The sequence below is a fragment of the Pristiophorus japonicus genome, chromosome 3 (assembly GCF_044704955.1).
Source record: "Pristiophorus japonicus isolate sPriJap1 chromosome 3, sPriJap1.hap1, whole genome shotgun sequence".
Classification (NCBI taxonomy): Eukaryota; Metazoa; Chordata; class Chondrichthyes; family Pristiophoridae; genus Pristiophorus; species Pristiophorus japonicus.
Genome location: NC_091979.1, coordinates 226,629,654 through 226,647,539, shown reverse-complemented (window position 1 = coordinate 226,647,539; position 17,886 = coordinate 226,629,654). Strand labels below are relative to the sequence as shown.

At 45.5% G+C, this 17,886-nt stretch overlaps 1 protein-coding gene across 2 annotated transcripts in view; it reads left to right on the top strand.

The window, feature by feature from the left end:
- sh3pxd2aa (SH3 and PX domains 2Aa) overlaps positions 1 to 17,886 on the top strand; it is a 482,983-nt gene that overhangs the window by 300,605 nt on the left and 164,492 nt on the right. The window contains exon 7 of one of the 2 annotated variants that reach the window (XM_070876344.1): positions 10,455 to 10,586. In XM_070876344.1, coding sequence (XP_070732445.1) covers positions 10,455 to 10,586 — 132 coding nt within the window. Of the gene's footprint in view, positions 1 to 9,821; positions 10,587 to 17,886 lie in introns of those variants that run through there. The other variant, XM_070876343.1, reaches the window with a different exon arrangement.

Genomic DNA, 17,886 nt, shown 5'->3' with positions numbered 1-17,886 from the left:
ATGACTATTTCCAATAAGCGAGATTACCGCCCCTTGACATTCATCCGCCACCATCAACATCCTGGGGGTCACTATTGACCAGAAACTTAACTGGACCAGCCACATAAATACTGTGGCTACAAGAACAGGTCAGAGGCCGGGTATTCTGTGGCGAGTGTCTCACCTCCTGACTCCCCAAAGCCTTTCCACCATCTACAAGGCATAAGTCAGAAGTGTGATGGAATATTCTCCACATGCCTGGATGAGTGCAGCTCCAACTCCCAACAATACTCAAGAAGCTCGATACCATCCAGGACAAAGCAGCCCGCTTGATTGACCCCCCATCCACCACCGTAAACATTCACTCCCTCCACCACCGGCGCACCGTGGCTGCAGTGTGTACCATCTACAAGATGCACTGCAGCAACTCACCAAAGCTTCTTCGGCGCACCTCCCAAACCTGTGACCTCTCCCACCTAGAAGGACAAGGGCGGCAAGCACATGGGAACATCATCACCTCCAAGTTCCCCTCCAAGTTGCACGCCATCCTGACTTGGTAGTATATCTTCATTACTTCATCATTGCTGGGTCAAATTCCTGGAACCCTCTCCCTAACAGCACTGTGGGAGCACCTTCGCCACAGGGACTACAGCGGTTTAAGGCGGCGGCTCACCACCACCTTCTCAAGGGCAATTAGGGGTGGGCAATAAATGCTGGCCTTTCCAGTAATGCCTACATACCAGGATCAAATTTTTAAAAAGATGGAATCATCAAATTACAAAGATATATTAATAGATTAATTGGGCAAAATTTTGGCAAAGGAATTTCAATATATGCAAGTGTGAGGTCATCAACTTTGGATCTGAAAAGGATAGATCAGAGTACTTTCGAAATGGTGAAACGCTTGAAGCAGTGGAGGTCATATACATAGATCATTAAAATGTCATGAACAGGTACAAAAAATAACCACAAAGGCTAATGGAATGCAGGCCTTTATATCTAGAGGACTAGAATACAAGAGGTTAGAAGTCATGCTACAGCTATACGAAATTCTGGTTAGACCACACCTGGAGTACTGTGGTCAGTTCTGGGCAGCACACTGTAGGAAGGATATATTAACCTTGGAGGGAGTGCAGCTGCGAATTTTCTAGAATGATAAAACTCCAAGGGTTAAATTACAAGGAGAGATTATACAAACTAGGGTTGTATTCCCTGGAATTTAGAAGATTAAGGGGTGATTTGATTGAAGTTTTGAAGCTATTAAGAGGAACTGATAGAGAAGGTTATGGGGAAATTTAATTGACGTAATATAGTAATATTGGTAATACTTCCCCTCAAAACCAACAATAATACAATCACACCTAACACTGATACCCTACCTGTAACTTGGGGCGCGGGTGACAGTGGCCAGGGCACTAATAGGTGGTCCAAAAGACTGTCCTTTTGAGAAGATGCCAGCACTCTGCTCTATGTTTCCTATTCTGTGTCCTCCACATTGCTCTGTTAACTGTCCTTTTCCCTCTGCTCTCTTCCCCCAGTGGTATGGCAGCAATCTTAAAAATAGCTTGGGGTATTGAGCACACATGCTCTCGTACTTTGGCACAGTGAGCTTCAGTACTCCGTCCTGCCGTATTTTTGCTTTGCACATTGTGCCTGAATTTTGCCAGTTCCTGGTTTTCAAAAATATGCTTATTCAAAACCTACTTAAACATTGTTCCAAGAGCAGTGTGCAATCTGACACGGAGCTTTTATACACACGTATCTGACAGTGGACAGCTTCCAAAATTATCTTAATTACAAACACATTAGGTTGGCCTTAGAGCAGCATTTTTTATTTCTTACGCAAATCTGAGCTGAGTTTCCAAACGATAGCATTGTTTGAATGGGCCTCGTGTTCAAATCTCGCCTCCTGCACTTAACTTTAGGCTACTTTAGCATCTAATTGTAACTGCATTGCAGCGGAACTCAAACGTCTAGCCAAACTACACCTCTACCTACGGCTTCCATTTAAAAATACGGATGAATGTTTTCTAAAGTTCCCACCAAACCCTGCAGCTTGCTCTTGTCTTGGGAAAGAGACGATATGGTAATAATAATGGTGCTTACGCATGAAGAGCTGAACCCACTCAAGTTCAAGACTGGGAAGAGAAGGCTGCAATACAATTGCTCAGGCAGTAGTTGCAGTTTGTAGTTTGCAGGGTGTAAAATTGTTGTGACGTTTACTGTAAGATGAATAACTGAAGCTACCTCCCAACAACTTGGCCAGTGGCTGATCCTCATGTTTCAAGGTATAGTGTGCCCCGGAAATCAAATGGTAACTCCAGCCCTCCCCTGAGCCCTCCTTCAGCACCTGCTGATGAATACACATCGCACAGTACTTGGAACACAGGGAGACTACACACCCCAGTTTCTCGGCCGCACCAGGCAAACCTCTTCCAGGCTGGCTCCAGATCAGGAACTTTGTTACAAATGTGAAGCAAAATCCGCCCTAGTCAAAGCACTTCCAATCTCCCCACGCACATCAACTGCTAATGTTGCAACTACTGTTGCTCCTTGTTCACTCACATCTCTGCTTTGGCTGCTTCTTTGACCCGAACACCCCTTCCGCTATACTTATCTCCTGTCCAGCCACTCTACTCTCTGCCTCCGCCCCCGCCCCCCCCCCCCCCTTCCCACCACCACTGATGCACTTTGGACGCAGTGTGTACTAGCTGAAGGATGCACTGCAGCAACTCACCAAGCTTTCTTCAACACAATTGGCAAGTGATCAGGACCAAGAGCTTTGGCACTTTCTTTTCCTCCTTAAGCAAGCAGCGTCCATGCCTTTTGCTACATTGAAGACACTGTTGGGGAAATTTGGCACTCTGTGTATGGCAGGAGTACATATTTGGAAATTACACACCCCCAGCATATAATTTCCTGTTTCTTAAAATTAATGGGTGGAAAGTTAGAGGCTGGGGATGTGCAACTTCACTAATTCTGCTCTTTTAAGTTGCTGTTGAACCAGGCACCTGGCATTACCATTCAGGCACTGCGAGGTCAGGTTGTGTGAGCTACTCCTCTATCAGTGGCACGAGAGTGCTTGTGCGCACTGATGGATAAGATACGCAGTTTGTTACATAATCAATGAAACATTGAGGGATGGATGTTGTGTAGTAGCACTGATGAGCTTTTTACTCAACTATTTCCCTACTGGGGCACGTTTTTATAAAAACACACGTTCCTAATGTGCATGGCATACAGTGGCAGTCAGTCATATTTCAATCCTGCTTCACACAGCTGACAACTGCTCAGCTCTTTATTTACACTTTTATCGTATTTACACTTTTATCATTTTTATCTGAAGAGGGATTGTCCTGATGTGGTGAAGGGCTGGTCAGGGCGATAGTGTCCTGCTGTTGCTGTAGGTGAGAGGCTTGTCGGAGGGGGTGGGGGGATAGTGTCCTGCTGTTGCTGTAGGTGAGAGGCTTGTCGGAGGGGGTGGGGGGATAGTGTCCTGATGTTGCTATGGGTGAGAGGCTTGTCGGAGGGGTATTGTAGCATGTGGTTGTCTCTGGACATGGGGCATTGCAGCATTTGGAGGTGGGTTCAGGAGGAGACTCCCATGAGTCCTGGGATGTGGGATTCAGAGCTGATATCATCTGGACCAGAAGTGCAATCAGTGAATTCAGAGGCACTGAATCTCTCTGACAACTAGTGGATTTTTATAAAATAACCAGAAGAGCAATGGGACAGTATTCATGTTTATTTATAAATAAAATTAGATATGTTTTATGATGAACTATAAATTAGAATCAAAGAATCATGCAACACAGAAGTAAATTCTGCCCATCGTGTAAAATTTTGATAAGCATTTAAGAAAAGCTGGGTAGCTGTGATTGAGCCTGTATCAGTTGGCTTCTGTTGCAGCTAACTTTATCTTTACATGTTTTACCATATTTTGCTCCATGCTTTAATTGGCTTTGGTGGGTAGTTCTCTGCTTTTGTATTGTTTCCACTTTTGATAGTTATCTTTGTTATTCTTGATTGCTATTGGTATTTAAATCATGTAGTGTATGTGGATTTTAGCAAAGCTTTTGATAAGGACCCACATGGCAGACTGGCCACGAAAGTAATTGCCCATGGGATCCGGGGCAAAGTAGCAAGTTGGATCTAAAATTGGCTCAGAGGCAGGATGCAGAGGGTAATGGTTGATGGGTGTATTTGTGACTGGGAGGCTGTATCCAGTGGGCTCATTGCTGGGTCCCTTGCTTTTTGTGGTATATATCAATGACTTGGACTTAAATGTTGGGGGTATGATTAAGAAGTTTGCAGATGACACTAAAATAGGCTGTGTGGTTGATAATGAAGAAGAAAGCTGCAGACTGCAGGAAGATATCAATTTACTGGTCAGGTGGGCAGAACAGTGGCAAATGGAATTCAATCCAGTTAAGTGTGAGGTAATGGGGGGAGGTTTAGAGGAGATAGGAGGGGGCATTTCTTCATCTGGAACTCACTGCATGAAAGGGTGGTCGAGGCAGAAATCCTCACCACATTTTAAAAATACTTGGATGTGCACTTAAAGTGCTGTAACCTGCAGGGCTACGTACAAAGAGCTGGAAAGTGGGATTAGGCTGGATAGCTCTTGGTTGGCCGGCGCGAACACGATGGGCCGAAATGGCCTCCTTCCGTGCTGTAAATTTCTATGATTCTATGAACATTCCTTCGAGGATTTCAAACTAGTGGCATAATTGAGATGACAGAAGAGGAATTTTTGTGGAGCCAACAAACCATCATCATCATAGGCAGTCCCTCGAAATGAGGATGACTTGCTTCCACACCAAAAATGGATGAGTTCACAGGTGTTTCAATCATAATCCAGATCCCGAACTAAATCTTGAAGGGTGGAAGATGCCTGTGCATGGACTTTTTTAACGTGTGTTGGCCGTTGCACCCCAGCCACCACACGGGCTTGACAGAACTAGGTCTTAGTCCAGTGGCAAGGATTAACCAAGACGACTGGAGACCAGCTCTGCTGCACGGACCTAGTGCGCACACATATCACAGCGTGGGCTGGCCCATGCTGCCCCTGGGCCCTCGCCTCTGCTGGGCCCCGAACCTTCGCCTCTCCTGGGCCCCGATCACATCCCTCTAGGATCTCTTGCCGCTCCTTCGCCCCGACCTCGCCGCTCCTGCTGCACCTGCTCGCACTGCAATTAGCCGTCGCCCTACTGCAGCAGCACGGTCTGCTCCCTGCAGTGACATGTTGCCACACGCTGCTCCCTCTAATGGCCCCAGCCTGCTGATGGTCTTGCAGGCTGGGACCGTGCCGATTTCCAGGCCAGGCCGCCGCAAGCTGCTCCCTCTAATGGCCCCGGCCTGCTGTTGGTCGTGCCAACAAATACAGGTATAGTGACAACTGAGGCATTTGACTATATCTCCCATTACTTTTGGCCCTCCACATGTACCTGGTCATGTCAGGAGATCTGTCTTCACAAGAGCTGTTCCATCTGCTGCACAGTGGGGAAGGAGGAGGAGAGTTTTCGAGGGGGGGGGGCGAGGGAGAGAAAGAATGTATTGGGGAGGAGGAGTGTTTTGTGGGGGGGGGGTGTTGGTGAAAGATTGTTTTGGGGGGGTGGGGAGAAGGAGTGTTTTGAATACCAGTATCTCTCTCTCTCTCTCTGGCTACCCCCAACACCTCCCCCCCCCCCCCCCCCCCCACCCCCCGTGACATCGCGGCCAGCAGTTTGCGTTTCTCCGGTAGGATTTACTTCATTTTTATTAGTATTTTAATTGTTTGAGCTTTTCCTTGCAATGTTTGGTGCTTGGTTGTTGAGATCCTCTCCAGTTCCCTTCCCTCCCTTGTCCCTGCCCTAATGTCTGCCGAATGTCCGCTGCTTTTTCTTCACTGCCCGCAAGATTTTTCGGAGCTGGCCACATACGCTGACCTAAGTCAATTTGGAGTAAGTTTTAGCTGGCCAAAGTGGCATAAATGGCCAAAACTGGCCTAAGTGTCTGGGAACGCCCCTTTTGAAAAAAAAACTGACCTAAAAAAAATCGTACCTAACTGACTTACTCTGGAGCAAATATTTTGGGGAAAATGGCATTTTTTAACTTGCGCCAGAAAAACAACTTACTCCAAAAAAATTGATGCAAGTCATGGCCAAAGTTGGGCCCAAAGTGTGGAGAGAAAATTTACTTGAATGGTACCAGGGATGCTGGACATCCTTTTGGTGGAGAGACTGGAAAAGCTGTAATTGTCCTCCTTAGATCGGGGGGTATATTTAATAGAAGTGTCCAAAATCATGAAGGGTTTTTAAAGAGTAATTAAGGGGAAATCGTTTCCAGTGGCAGAAGGGTCGGTAACCAGAGAACAGAGACTTAAGGTAATTGGCAAAAGAACCAGAGGCAGCATGAGGATAAAAACATTTCAGAGATGTTATGATCTCGAATGCACTGTCTGAAAGGGTGGTGGAATAATAACTTTCAAAAGAGATTTTGATAAAAACTGGAAAAGGAACAATTTGCAGGGCTATGAGGAAAGGGCAGGTTGTCTTTTAAAGAGCTGGCACAAGCACGATGGGACGAATGCTCTCCTGTGCTGTATCATTCAATGATTGTCTAATACAGAGTTTTTTTTATATGTGATGCTATATGGTTTCAGTATGCCTTGTTTTTTAAAAGCTGTACACTAATTATACCACATCCTCTCTAATTGTCTATAGTGGGTACATGTTGCTGTTATGTATGAATTGGAAAGGGTGAATAAAAGGTTCCAATAATTTGCATTGCTAGTTCTTTAGTCTGAAAGCAGGTGGTGATGGCAAGCAATTTGTGATGATAATGGATGCAGCCTTTACCTCCTGTAACAGGCTGTCCCCCAGATCATCGTGCTGCTGTACTAGCAGTCTCACATCATATTGATAATGGATGTTCTGCCACCATCTCTTGCTGTGCCATTCCTTTTGATTCACATGTTATGCATTTGATCACTGCCTCCATATCAGCTGATTTGAAAGCTGTTGATCATCAAAGGAGAGAAAGTTCCATTTTTCTTCACAACCATATAACATATCAAATATCACTGATCAAGCTGAATGTCGCATTGAAAGTCACGGCTTTTGAGGTTGGTGTAAAATGGGGATGTGACTGCTGGTGTTATACTGTGATTTACACATGAATAAATACTTGATAAATTCATTATAAACTGTTGAAGTGTGAGGTTTCCATCAGATCATTACTTGACACTCACTAGCAATTTGCATTTGAAAGTAGAAAAATCAACAGTTGTAAAATCATCGTAATTGTTTGATGAGTGCATTTCCAGGAGGAATCAGTCGAGTGATTCAGTGAATTTAAAGGCCAGAATTTTCCTTACCTTGGTGTGTCTGGTGCGGCCAGTGGTCATATCGGGTCAAACCCGCTGCTGGCTCCATCCGCTGTAGAAAATGAACTTACCTTAATGTGGCCTATTAAGCCCCCCTCCAGCATTGGCCCAATTAGATGGAGAAGGGCTGATGATGTCATTCATGATGCATTTTAAACCAGGATCCTTTAAGAGACCATGAACACATTAAATGTTAAGTTTAATCTAACATAGTGGTTGTTGAATCTTTACTGTAGAATAATATAATAAAAGTAATATATGAGTGATAAAGAAATATTTAAATTATATTGTCATGAAGAAATATGATTACATCTACAAATACGATCAAAAACATAATTTAAAAAGTACATTAATTATGAAGTTATTGGTGTTTTAGTCACTAAACTATAGACTTTTATATCAGTAACTGGTACAAATAAAAGATGCACATGTATAGGTAAGACATACAATTAAACAGATTTTAAATGTAATTTTAAAGGAGTGGGGGGAAGGTCCATCATGTACTGGGAGTGAGGGGGAAAGTCCATCATGTACTGGGAGTGGGGGGTTGGGGGGAAGGTCCATCATGTACTGGGAGTGGGGGGTGGGGGGGAAGGTCCATCATGTACTGGGAGTGAGGGGTGGGGGGGAAGGTCCATCATGTCCTGGGAGTGAGGGGGATGGTCCATCATGTACTGGGAGTGGGGGAAGGTCCATCATATACTGGGAGTGGGGGGGGGAAGGTCCATCATGTCCTGGGAGTGGGGGGGTGGGGGGGAAGATCCACCATGTTCTGGGAGTGGGGGGGAAGGTCCATCATGTACTGGGAGTGGGGGGTGGGGGGGAAGGTCCATCATGTACTGGGAGTGAGGGGTGGGGGGGAAGGTCCATCATGTACTGGGAGTGAGGGAGATGGTCCATCATGTACTGGGAGTGGGGGAAGGTCCATCATGTACTGGGAGTGGGGGGGGGGAAGGTCCATCATGTACTGGGGGTGGGGGGGAAGATCCACCATGTACTGGGAGTGGGGGGGAAGGTCCATCATGTACTGGGAGTGAGGGGGACGGTCCATCATGTACTGGGAGTGAGGGGGAAGGTCCATCATGTACTGGGAGTGAGGGGGAATGTCCATCATGTACTGGGAGTGGGGGGTGGAGGGAAGGTCCATCATGTACTGAGAGTGGGGGGTGGGGGGGAAGGTCCATCATGTACTGGGAGTGAGGGGGAAGGTCCATCATGTACTGGGAGTGGGGGGTGGAGGGAAGGTCCATCATGTACTGAGAGTGGGGGGTGGGGGGGAAGGTCCATCATGTACTGGGAGTGAGGGGGAAGGTCCATCATGTATGGGGAGTGGGGGAAGGTTTGTTCATGTCACTATGACAACTGTGTAAGCAATTTTACAAATAGAGATACTATTTGCTGTACGTGGATAGTCAGAGCTATTTCTCAGTTAGAAACATAGAAATTTACAGCCCAACGTGTCTGCGCCGGCCGGCAAAGAGCCACATGGCCCTTGGTCAGCAGCCCTGAAGGTTACATATAAACCAATGAACAAAGGTAAAGAGCACCCAGGCCAACCAGTCCACCCACACAACTGCGACACCCCTTGCACCGAAACATTCTACTCCACTGTATGGTAGACTTTAAAAACCACCCAGAAAAATATTCCCTGCTTCTTCATAAGAAATTGATTTTTGATGCCAAAATGCCACGGCAGCACTGTTAGGGTTAATAGGGTTGTAGAGCAGCAGCTGCCTTCTACCTTATAATGCTGTCAGCGAGCATGCAACAGCAAGCCCTGTACAATAGGAATGATGCTGCGGCTTCTGATGGCTCTGTGTAGCCCATTCAGTTTCTCATTTAATACGAGCTTTTCCTTCTGCCCTCACCCTAAAAAGTGCCACTCAGCAAAACAGCCTGTAACAAGAGTGGAGTGCCTGGCTGTAGAATTCAGCAGCTGCTGAACGACTGTCAGTGACTGCGTTTCTGTAGCTGGCTATCAGGATACATGGCTGATCTGTTCTACATCAGTTCCCTCAACTCAGGCTAGAATGTTGGGATGAGGAGCTTGCTGCTGTGCCAGGTGTATATAGGAGTCAGGGCTAGTTGTGTGCTCAGGATTACGTTGGATTAATGTGTGTCAAAATGAGAGGAGGTGCTTGCTCTTAGTGATGGACAGCATTGGGAGTTTGGCCCTTTGGCTGGACTCCCTGACTGGAAGCTGTGGGCTGGGCCTGGTTTGACTGCTCTTTGTTGTTTAGAAATGTAACTTTATACTGAGGGTGGGGTTTGTGCACTGGAGCTGTCAGTAAAGGCATTACTGAAGTATGATGAAAGTGGAATGAATTCTGGCAGTAATTGATATTCAGTCAGCAGACAATAAATACTTTCCTACAGCTTCCAGGAAAGGCCTGTGGAAGGCCCAGGAAAGCCGAGAGCTGCTCTTTTATCAGCAGCTTTCGCTAAGTTTGTCAGCATTTGAAGGCAGTGGACGAGATTCTGTATGAACAGTGTGAAAGCTGAGTACATACTTGTGAAGATTATTTAGTAATGACTTTGGGGAGTTAGATAAGAAAACAGATAATAAGATAACGACGCTGGGAAATGCAGCATTTCAGTGTCTTACTGTTATGTAAACAGCTCCCCCTCCCTGGTCCGTCCCACTCATGTGTTTCTATTTAAGGCTTTGAAAGCAGTCGATTGCCATTGGTGTTCTCATCCCCCACACTGCCTCTGGTCTCTCCCTGGCAGAGAGGGACGGGACGGGCTGTTTATTATTTTTAACTCTGTCTCTGTAGCGGCTGCTGGCATTCTTCCTGATTATGTGTGTGACATGAAATTAAGAGCCATGAATATTTTGGGCCTCGTGCTAACATCTCGTCTGGGATTAAAGTTCCAGGAATCTTAAATTAAACGCAAGTCTGAAGATTCAAATGTTACGCGGTGCAGCTGAGGGGCTGGAAGGAAGATTCTATATGGCCAGATCTTTAGGAATATGCTGTACACTGAGCTTGAGTTCTGATTGGTTGAGGGGTGCTAAAGATTTGACCTATCGTAAGTGGGATAGTCTGTCGCTCGCGAGGAGCCATGGCTGCGAGTTGGCTGACAGCTTGCTTTTTCCCTACTCCAGGTTCAGAGGCTGTCTCAGAGCCCATGGTTTTGGATCAATATATGGTGGTCGCCAACTATGAGAAGCAGGAGAACTCTGAGATCAGCCTGAAGGCAGGGGAAGTGGTGGATGTTATTGAAAAAAGCGAGAGTGGTAAGTAAGAAAAATAACTTTTTAAAATCTTCCTTCTTTCTCTCTCTCTCTCTCAGACCCAGCACTGTACATTACTTCCATCTGTGTCTGCCTTTGGCTGAGTATCAGGAGCTCCCTGTTGCTTTGGGCTTGAGGCCAAGATTTGCCTCTCTCTGTAGGAATGTCTGCAACGTTCTGTATTAATTAAGGATGTAAAAGTGCTGTAAATACAATGTATATCACAATACTACCATGTACACATTAGACTATAACCAGCCCTTGATAATAAGCTTCCATGAAATGCAAGGTTATTTTATTCCCCTCCGAGCCCCTTTCCTGTAAACATGTGGTTACAGTTTGGAATCGATCCATTCTTTTCCTGAAAGTTCCTCTTATCATTTTTTTTCTGTTTTGACACCAATGTATCATTGTGTATCTGGGTATCAGTGCAATAAAGTTGAAGTGGAGGCCAGCAGTGTGTGAGCTGGAGCTGATGTGTCTGTGCTGTTTCGTGAAGTATTTGTATATGTGGAGTGCTTGGCTGTTGCACCAGTGGCTGTATTGCCTGCAATGTTTGGATAGTGACTGGCACACGCACTGTTGCTGCATTGTGTCAGTGCGCAAGGAAGTTGTTCTGACAGAATTGGGTTCTGTATAGGTGATACTACACCAGTCTCTGCCAATTCCCCTTTGTCCTTTACACAAGGCACACAGCAAGGCGACCTATGATCTTTACTCCAAGGTTTTTTAGTGATCGTGAGTGTTTGGATTCAGTGTTAATCCTATTAATGTGCTGGGGAGTTAATGTGAGAACTGCAAGTCTTGTGGTAAAAGATTGTCCGAATGAATGGAAACAATCTATGAAACAAAGGTCTCATTAAAGAAAAGTGCTTTGTTTTGCTGTTTGAGCTCTCCTCAACTACTGCAAGATTGATTTTTATGTCTAAATGGCCAAATCCAGTAAGGTGTGTACAGTAACTGTGATCCAATGTGTACATTAACTGGGGTGATTTGGTGTGTATAGTAACTGCGTGATCCAGTGTGTACAGTAACTGTGATCTAGTGTGTACAGTAACTGTGATCCAGTGCAGTGTGTGCAGTAACCGTATGATGCAGTGTGTACAGTAACTATGATCCGGCGCAGTGTGTACAGTAACTGATCCGGTGTGGTGTACAGTAACCATGTGATCCAGTGTGTACAGTGACCGTGTGATCCAGTGTGTACAGTAACCATGTGATCCAGCAGTGTGTACAGTAACTATGATCTGGCACAGGTGTGTACAGTGACCGGGTCCAGTACGGTGTGTACAGTAACCAGGTGATCCAGTAGGGTGTGTACAATAACTGTGATCCGTGGCTACTGTAACGGTTTAAGTGTCCGGAATCTACAAATGCTGTTAACTCTTTCTTCCTTGCTGGATTATTTATTTTACTAGGAGTATATTTTGGGTTCAGTAATTTGCACCTCCCTATACACAAGATTCAAGCATTACAAATGCACACTTTTTCAGGATGTGCTCTGTCCTGTTAAATAATTTCTATGCTGTAAACATAAGAACATAAGAAATAGGAGCCGGAGCAGGCCATGTGGCCCCTTGAGCCTGCTCTGCCATTTAATACTATCATGGCTGATCCTATCATGGGCTCAGGTCCACTTCCCTGCCCGCTCCCCATAACCCCTTATTCCCTTATCGGTTAAGAAACTGTCTATCTCCGCCTTAAATTTATTCAATGACCCAGCTTCCACAGCTCACTGAGGCAGCGAATTCCACAGATTTACAACCCTCTGAGAGAAGAAATTCCTCCTTATCTCCGTTTTAAATGGGTGGCCCCTTATTCTAAGATTATGCCCCCTAGTTCTAGTCTCCCCTTCAGTGGAAACATCCTCTCTGCATCCACAAATGACAGTTGATAATGGGTCAATTGATCATTTTAAATCTGTGATTAAAAGATTTCTGTTAAACTAAGGTATTAAGGGATATGGGGCAAAGGGTATATGGAGTTAGATTGCAGATCAGCCATGATCTCACTGTGTAGCATTTCATTCGAGGGGCTAAATGGCCTCCTCCCATTCCTCTGTTCCTATACATCTCTACTCTATTGTCTTGATGGGTGCCAGCCTATGATATGACACTGATCCAACGTTCCCTCAAAGCTGTGCAACTGCGCAGCCTGGGACCGGCTTTTCATTGTTAAATTTCGAGCATGCGCAAAACTGAAATCATCATCATTGGCAATCCTTTGAAATCGAGGAAAACTTGCTTCCACTCTAAAAGTGAGTTCTCAGGTGACTGAACAGTCCAATATGGGAATTACAGTCTCTGTCACAGGTGGGACAAACAGTCGTTGAAGGAAAGGGTGGGTGGGGAGTCTGGCTTGCTGCACGTTCCTTCCGCTGCCCGCGCTTGTCCTCCGCATGTTCTAGGCGACGAGACTCGAGGTGCTCAGTGCCCTCCTGGATGCTTTTCCTCCACTTTGGGCGATCTATGTCTAGGGATTCCCAGGTGCCGGTGAGGATGTTGCACTTTATCAAGGAGGCTTTGAGGGTGCCCTTGAAACGTTTTCTCTGCCCACCTGGGGCTCGCCTGCAGTGTTGGAGTTCCGAATAGAGCACTTGCTTTGGGAGTCTTGTGTTGGACATGCAAACAATGTGGCCCGCCCAACGGAGCTGGTCAGTGCTTCGATGCAGGGGATGTTGGCCTGGGCCACGCAGCCAACACTTCTGAACTTCAAGGCCTCAGTTTCATATAAAAGCATTGCGATTGAACCTTTTTTTAAAAAAGAAACACACAATCCCACGAGCGCAAACAATCTCGCGCTCTCTCTCGCATCCGCTCTCACTCGTCCTCACTTACACCAAAACTGCTAATTATTTGGATCTTTTGATAGGCAAGTAGTTTTTAACAGGACTGAGCACATGTCTGTTAAGGTGTGTCTGTGGCGTGTTCCCCAAGTTGCTATGTCGGTATTTTAAACACATTCTCCCTGGGCCACCTGTGTGTGCAGAACAGACTTTGAGGTTGAGAATCTCCTCCTTTACCATCATGAAGTTTTCAATCATGGCCCTAAACCACGGAGCCAGGATTGAACAGATCATCTCATTAAAATATGTACATGTCAGAGCAGAGAGATTTGCTGAAAGACTTCGGTATTTAAAGCAGTTTTGCTTCACGTTATCAGTTGAAGTAAGAAACATAGAATAATAATCAGTTATCAATTGAGTAAAAAGCATATCTGGCTAGACTTTCCCAAGAGCCCCTCAACGCCCGATTGCCCGTCCAGAAAAAACGCTAACATTTTGTAAGTAACAAAATTTCCATTATCGCCTAAATCTCAAAACGACCACCGGGACCAAACCGCTGATGTGCACCGCCGAGAAAATTGCCAGCGCATAAGTTTGGCCTCAACGGAAGCTCATCCAGATCGCCGAGGGAACTGCTCTGTGAAAGCTGCTTAAACAGGGCGGTAGGTGAGTATTCTGCAAAGAAAGGTAAGTTGAAGGTTCTTTTTTTTATTGTAAAACAGCGATTAGCCAAAATTTCCATTATTAAGTTAAAAATAATCGCCCGGCGAGAAAGTGGATCTTGCACCATTATTCTCGGCGGTTTCTTGGCGGTTAAAGAGAAATTAAGTAAAACGGGCGGTTTTTAACATTTAAAAAAAATTTTCGTCTGAGGCTGCGGAGGGGGAAAACTTAAAAAAAAATTCACAAAGAAAAATAAAAAGTTTAAAAAAACGTTCCCAAGACACTTTTAAAGCTAATCGCTGTTTTACAATAAAAAAAAGAACCTTTAACTTACCTTTCTTTGCAGAGTACTCACCTACCGCCCTGTTTAAGCAGCTTTCACAGAGCAGTTCCCTCGGCGATCTGGATGAGCTTCCGTTGAGGCCAAACTTATGCGCTGGCAATTTTCTCGGCGGTGCACATCAGCGGTTTGGTCCTGGTGGTCGTTTTGAGATTTGGGCGATACCATTGGAAAAACTAAGGGGGAAATTTTCGCCGGGCGGATTCTCTAGTAAACACAGCTGTACCGCCGAGAAAATCGCCGGAAACTTGCCAAAAATGAAAGGAAAGTTTAGCCCATAATATGCTTATATCAATTGGACAGAAGAAGTAGATAAAGGGGATAAGGGAATGGGGTTCCTACAATGTGTACACGACTCCTTTCTAATCCAATATGTAAAAAGCCCAACAAGGGAGAATTCGCTATTGGATCTAGTAATAGGGAATGAACGAGAGCAGATGAGAAGTAAAAATAGGGGAACATCTAGGCAATAATGACCATAATATAATACGCTTTAAGATGATAATTGAGAAGGACATAAGTATGACAAAAAACAGGGTAATAGCTTGGAGAAAAACTGATTTTGAGGGGCTGAGAATGGAACTTGGGAAGATAAAATGGGCAATAATATTGGCAAACCACAATGTAGAACAGCAATGGGAATATTTAAAACGGTGTGCAGGAACAACGTATTCTGTGAAAAGGAAAGAACAAACTAAATACTAATGAGACTCCAGAGATGAATAAAACCATAAGGGAACAATTGAGGGTAAGGAAAGAGGCATACATCAAGTATGCCTCTTTGAAGAAGAAAGCTGCGGATTGCAGGAAGATATCAATGTACTGGTCAGGTGGGCAGAACAGTGGCAAATGGAATTCAATCCGGATAAGTGTGAGGTCATGCATTTTGCGAGGTCTAACAAGGCAAGGGAAAACACATTAAATGGTACGACACTGAAATGTGTCGAGGAACAAAGGGACTTTGGAGTGCAGGTCCACAGATTCCTAAAGGTAGCAGGCCAGGTAGAGAAGGTGGTTAAGAAGGCATACGAAATACTTGCCTTTATTAGTCGAGGCATGGAATACAAGAACAAGGAGATTATGCTTGAACTGTATAAAACACTGGTTAGGCCGCAGCTGGAGTACTGTGTGCAGTTCTGGTCACCACATTACAGGAAAGATGTGATTGCATTGGAAAGGGTGCAGAGGAGATTTATAAGAACGTTGCCTGGACTGGAGAATTTTGGCTATGAGGAAAGATTGGAGATGCTGGGTCTGTTTTCTTTGGAACAGAGGAGGCTAAGGGGAGACATGATCGAGGTGTATAAAATTATGAGGGTCCTGGATAGAGTGGATAGGAATGACCTGTTTCCCTTGGCAGAGGGGTCAACAACCAGGGAACATAGATTTCAAGTAATTGGGGGGAGGTTTAGGGGAGATATGAGGGGAAATTTCTTTACTCAGAGGGTAGTGGGGGTCTGGAACTCACTGCCTGAAAGGGTAGTAGAGGCAGAAACCCTCACCACATTTAAAAAATACTTGGATGTGCACTTGAAGTGCAGTAACCTGCAGGGCTACAGACCAAAAGCTCGAAAGTGGGATTAGGCTGGATAGCTCTTGGTCTGCCGGCGGGGACATGATGGGCCGAAATGGCCTCCTTCCGTGCTCTAAATTTCTATGATTTTATGAAGTACAACGACAGCAGAGGAGTGCATGATAAGGGAGAATATGAAGAGATTAAGAAATAAGTCAAAAAACCATTTAGGAAGGCAAAGTGGAACTATTAAATTAAATTATCAAGGAACATATTTTACAGTCACTTCAATAAAGAAGGAACTTTGGGAATAGGGCAATTAAGGGATAGACAGGATAATACTACAGGTAACGATAGAGAGATGGCAGAAATATTAAATCATTATTTTGCTTCAGTATTTACCAGGGGAATAGAACAGGTTGGCATGACATTGGATGATGAGATTGGAAAGGAGATAAGTGCATTTAAAATAAAAAGAGGGTATATATTAAATAAACTAATCAAACTCAGAGAATAAAATCCTTGGTCTGGATGGATTGCATCCACACATTTTAAAAGAATCTAGATAAGAGATAGCAGAGGCATGGCTACACATATTTAATTAATTCGTTACAAATAGGTGTAGTGCCAGAAGACTGGAGGATAGCTAATAATGTAATAGCTATATTTAAGAAGAGATAGAACATATCCAGGGAATTATAGACCAGTTCGCTTAATATCTGTGGTAGGAAAAATAATGGAATTGCTACTAAAGGAGAAAATAGAAGAACATCTTTAAACCAAAAATATAGTAATGAATAGTCAGCATGGATTTCAAAAGGGAAAAGTCTTGCTTGAACCATGAACTCATTGAATGGCAGTGCAGGCTAGAAGGGCCGAATGGCCTACTCCTGCACCTATTTTCTATGTTTCTATGGACCCAAGTTTCCACATGATTCGCGCCTGATTTTTAGGAGCAACTGGTGGAGAACGGACTATTTTAGAAATCGCAATTCTCCACATTTTTTTTTCTGCAGTTCTAGTCAGGTAGAACAGTTCTACTTTGGAACAGAATTTTTTCTTCAAAAGGGGGCGTGTCCGGCCACTGACGCCTGATTTGAAAGTTTCCACAGTGAAAATGTACTCCAAACTAAAGTAGAATGGAGCCAGTGAAGATTTTTGTAGAACTGAAAAAACCTGTTCTACACATTAAAAAATCAGGCGCAGGTTACAAATTAGGCGTCCAGAACGAGGTGGGAAGGGAACTCATTAAATTCGACAATAAATCCTTATTTATACTTCTACAAATATTATACAAATAAATCCAACCTGAATAAACATTTATAAGCCAAGAAAAGATTAAATAAACCATCTTCCTACCTGTGTGAAAGTGCTTCAGCCAGGGAGAATTCTGCAGCCGTTCGTGCCGCTGAGCGGGAGGGGGAGAGAGAGAGAGAGAGAGAGAGAGACAGAGGGGGGGGGGAGGAAAAGAAAGAGACGGGTGGGGGGAGGGAGAGAGAGAAAGAGAGGGGGGGAGAGAGAGAGAGAGAGAGGGAGGGGGGAGAGAGAGAGGGAGGGGAGAGAGAGGGAGGGGGGGGAGAGAGAGGGAGGGGGGGGGAGAGAGAGAGGGAGGGGGGGAGAGAGAGGGAGGGGGGGAGAGAGAGGGAGGGGGGGAGAGAGAGAGGGAGAGAGAGAGGGAGGGGGGAGGGAGAGAGAGGGAGGGGGGAGAGAGAGGGAGAGGGGGAGGGAGAGAGAGGGAGGAGGGGAGGGAGAGAGAGGGAGGGGGGGAGGGAGAGAGAGGGAGGGGGGGAGGGAGAGAGAGAGAGCGGGGGGGGTCGGGTCGGGGAACAGGAGCGCGGGTCGGGTCAGTCGGGGGGGAGCGGGTCTCGGGTCGGGGCGGGGGGTGTTGGGTCTCGGGTCGGGTCGGGGCGGGGGGTGTCGGGTCTCGGGTCGGGGCGGCGGGGGGGGAGAGCGGGTGTCGGGTCGGGGGGGGGGGGGGAGCAGGTCTCGGGTCGGTCGGGGC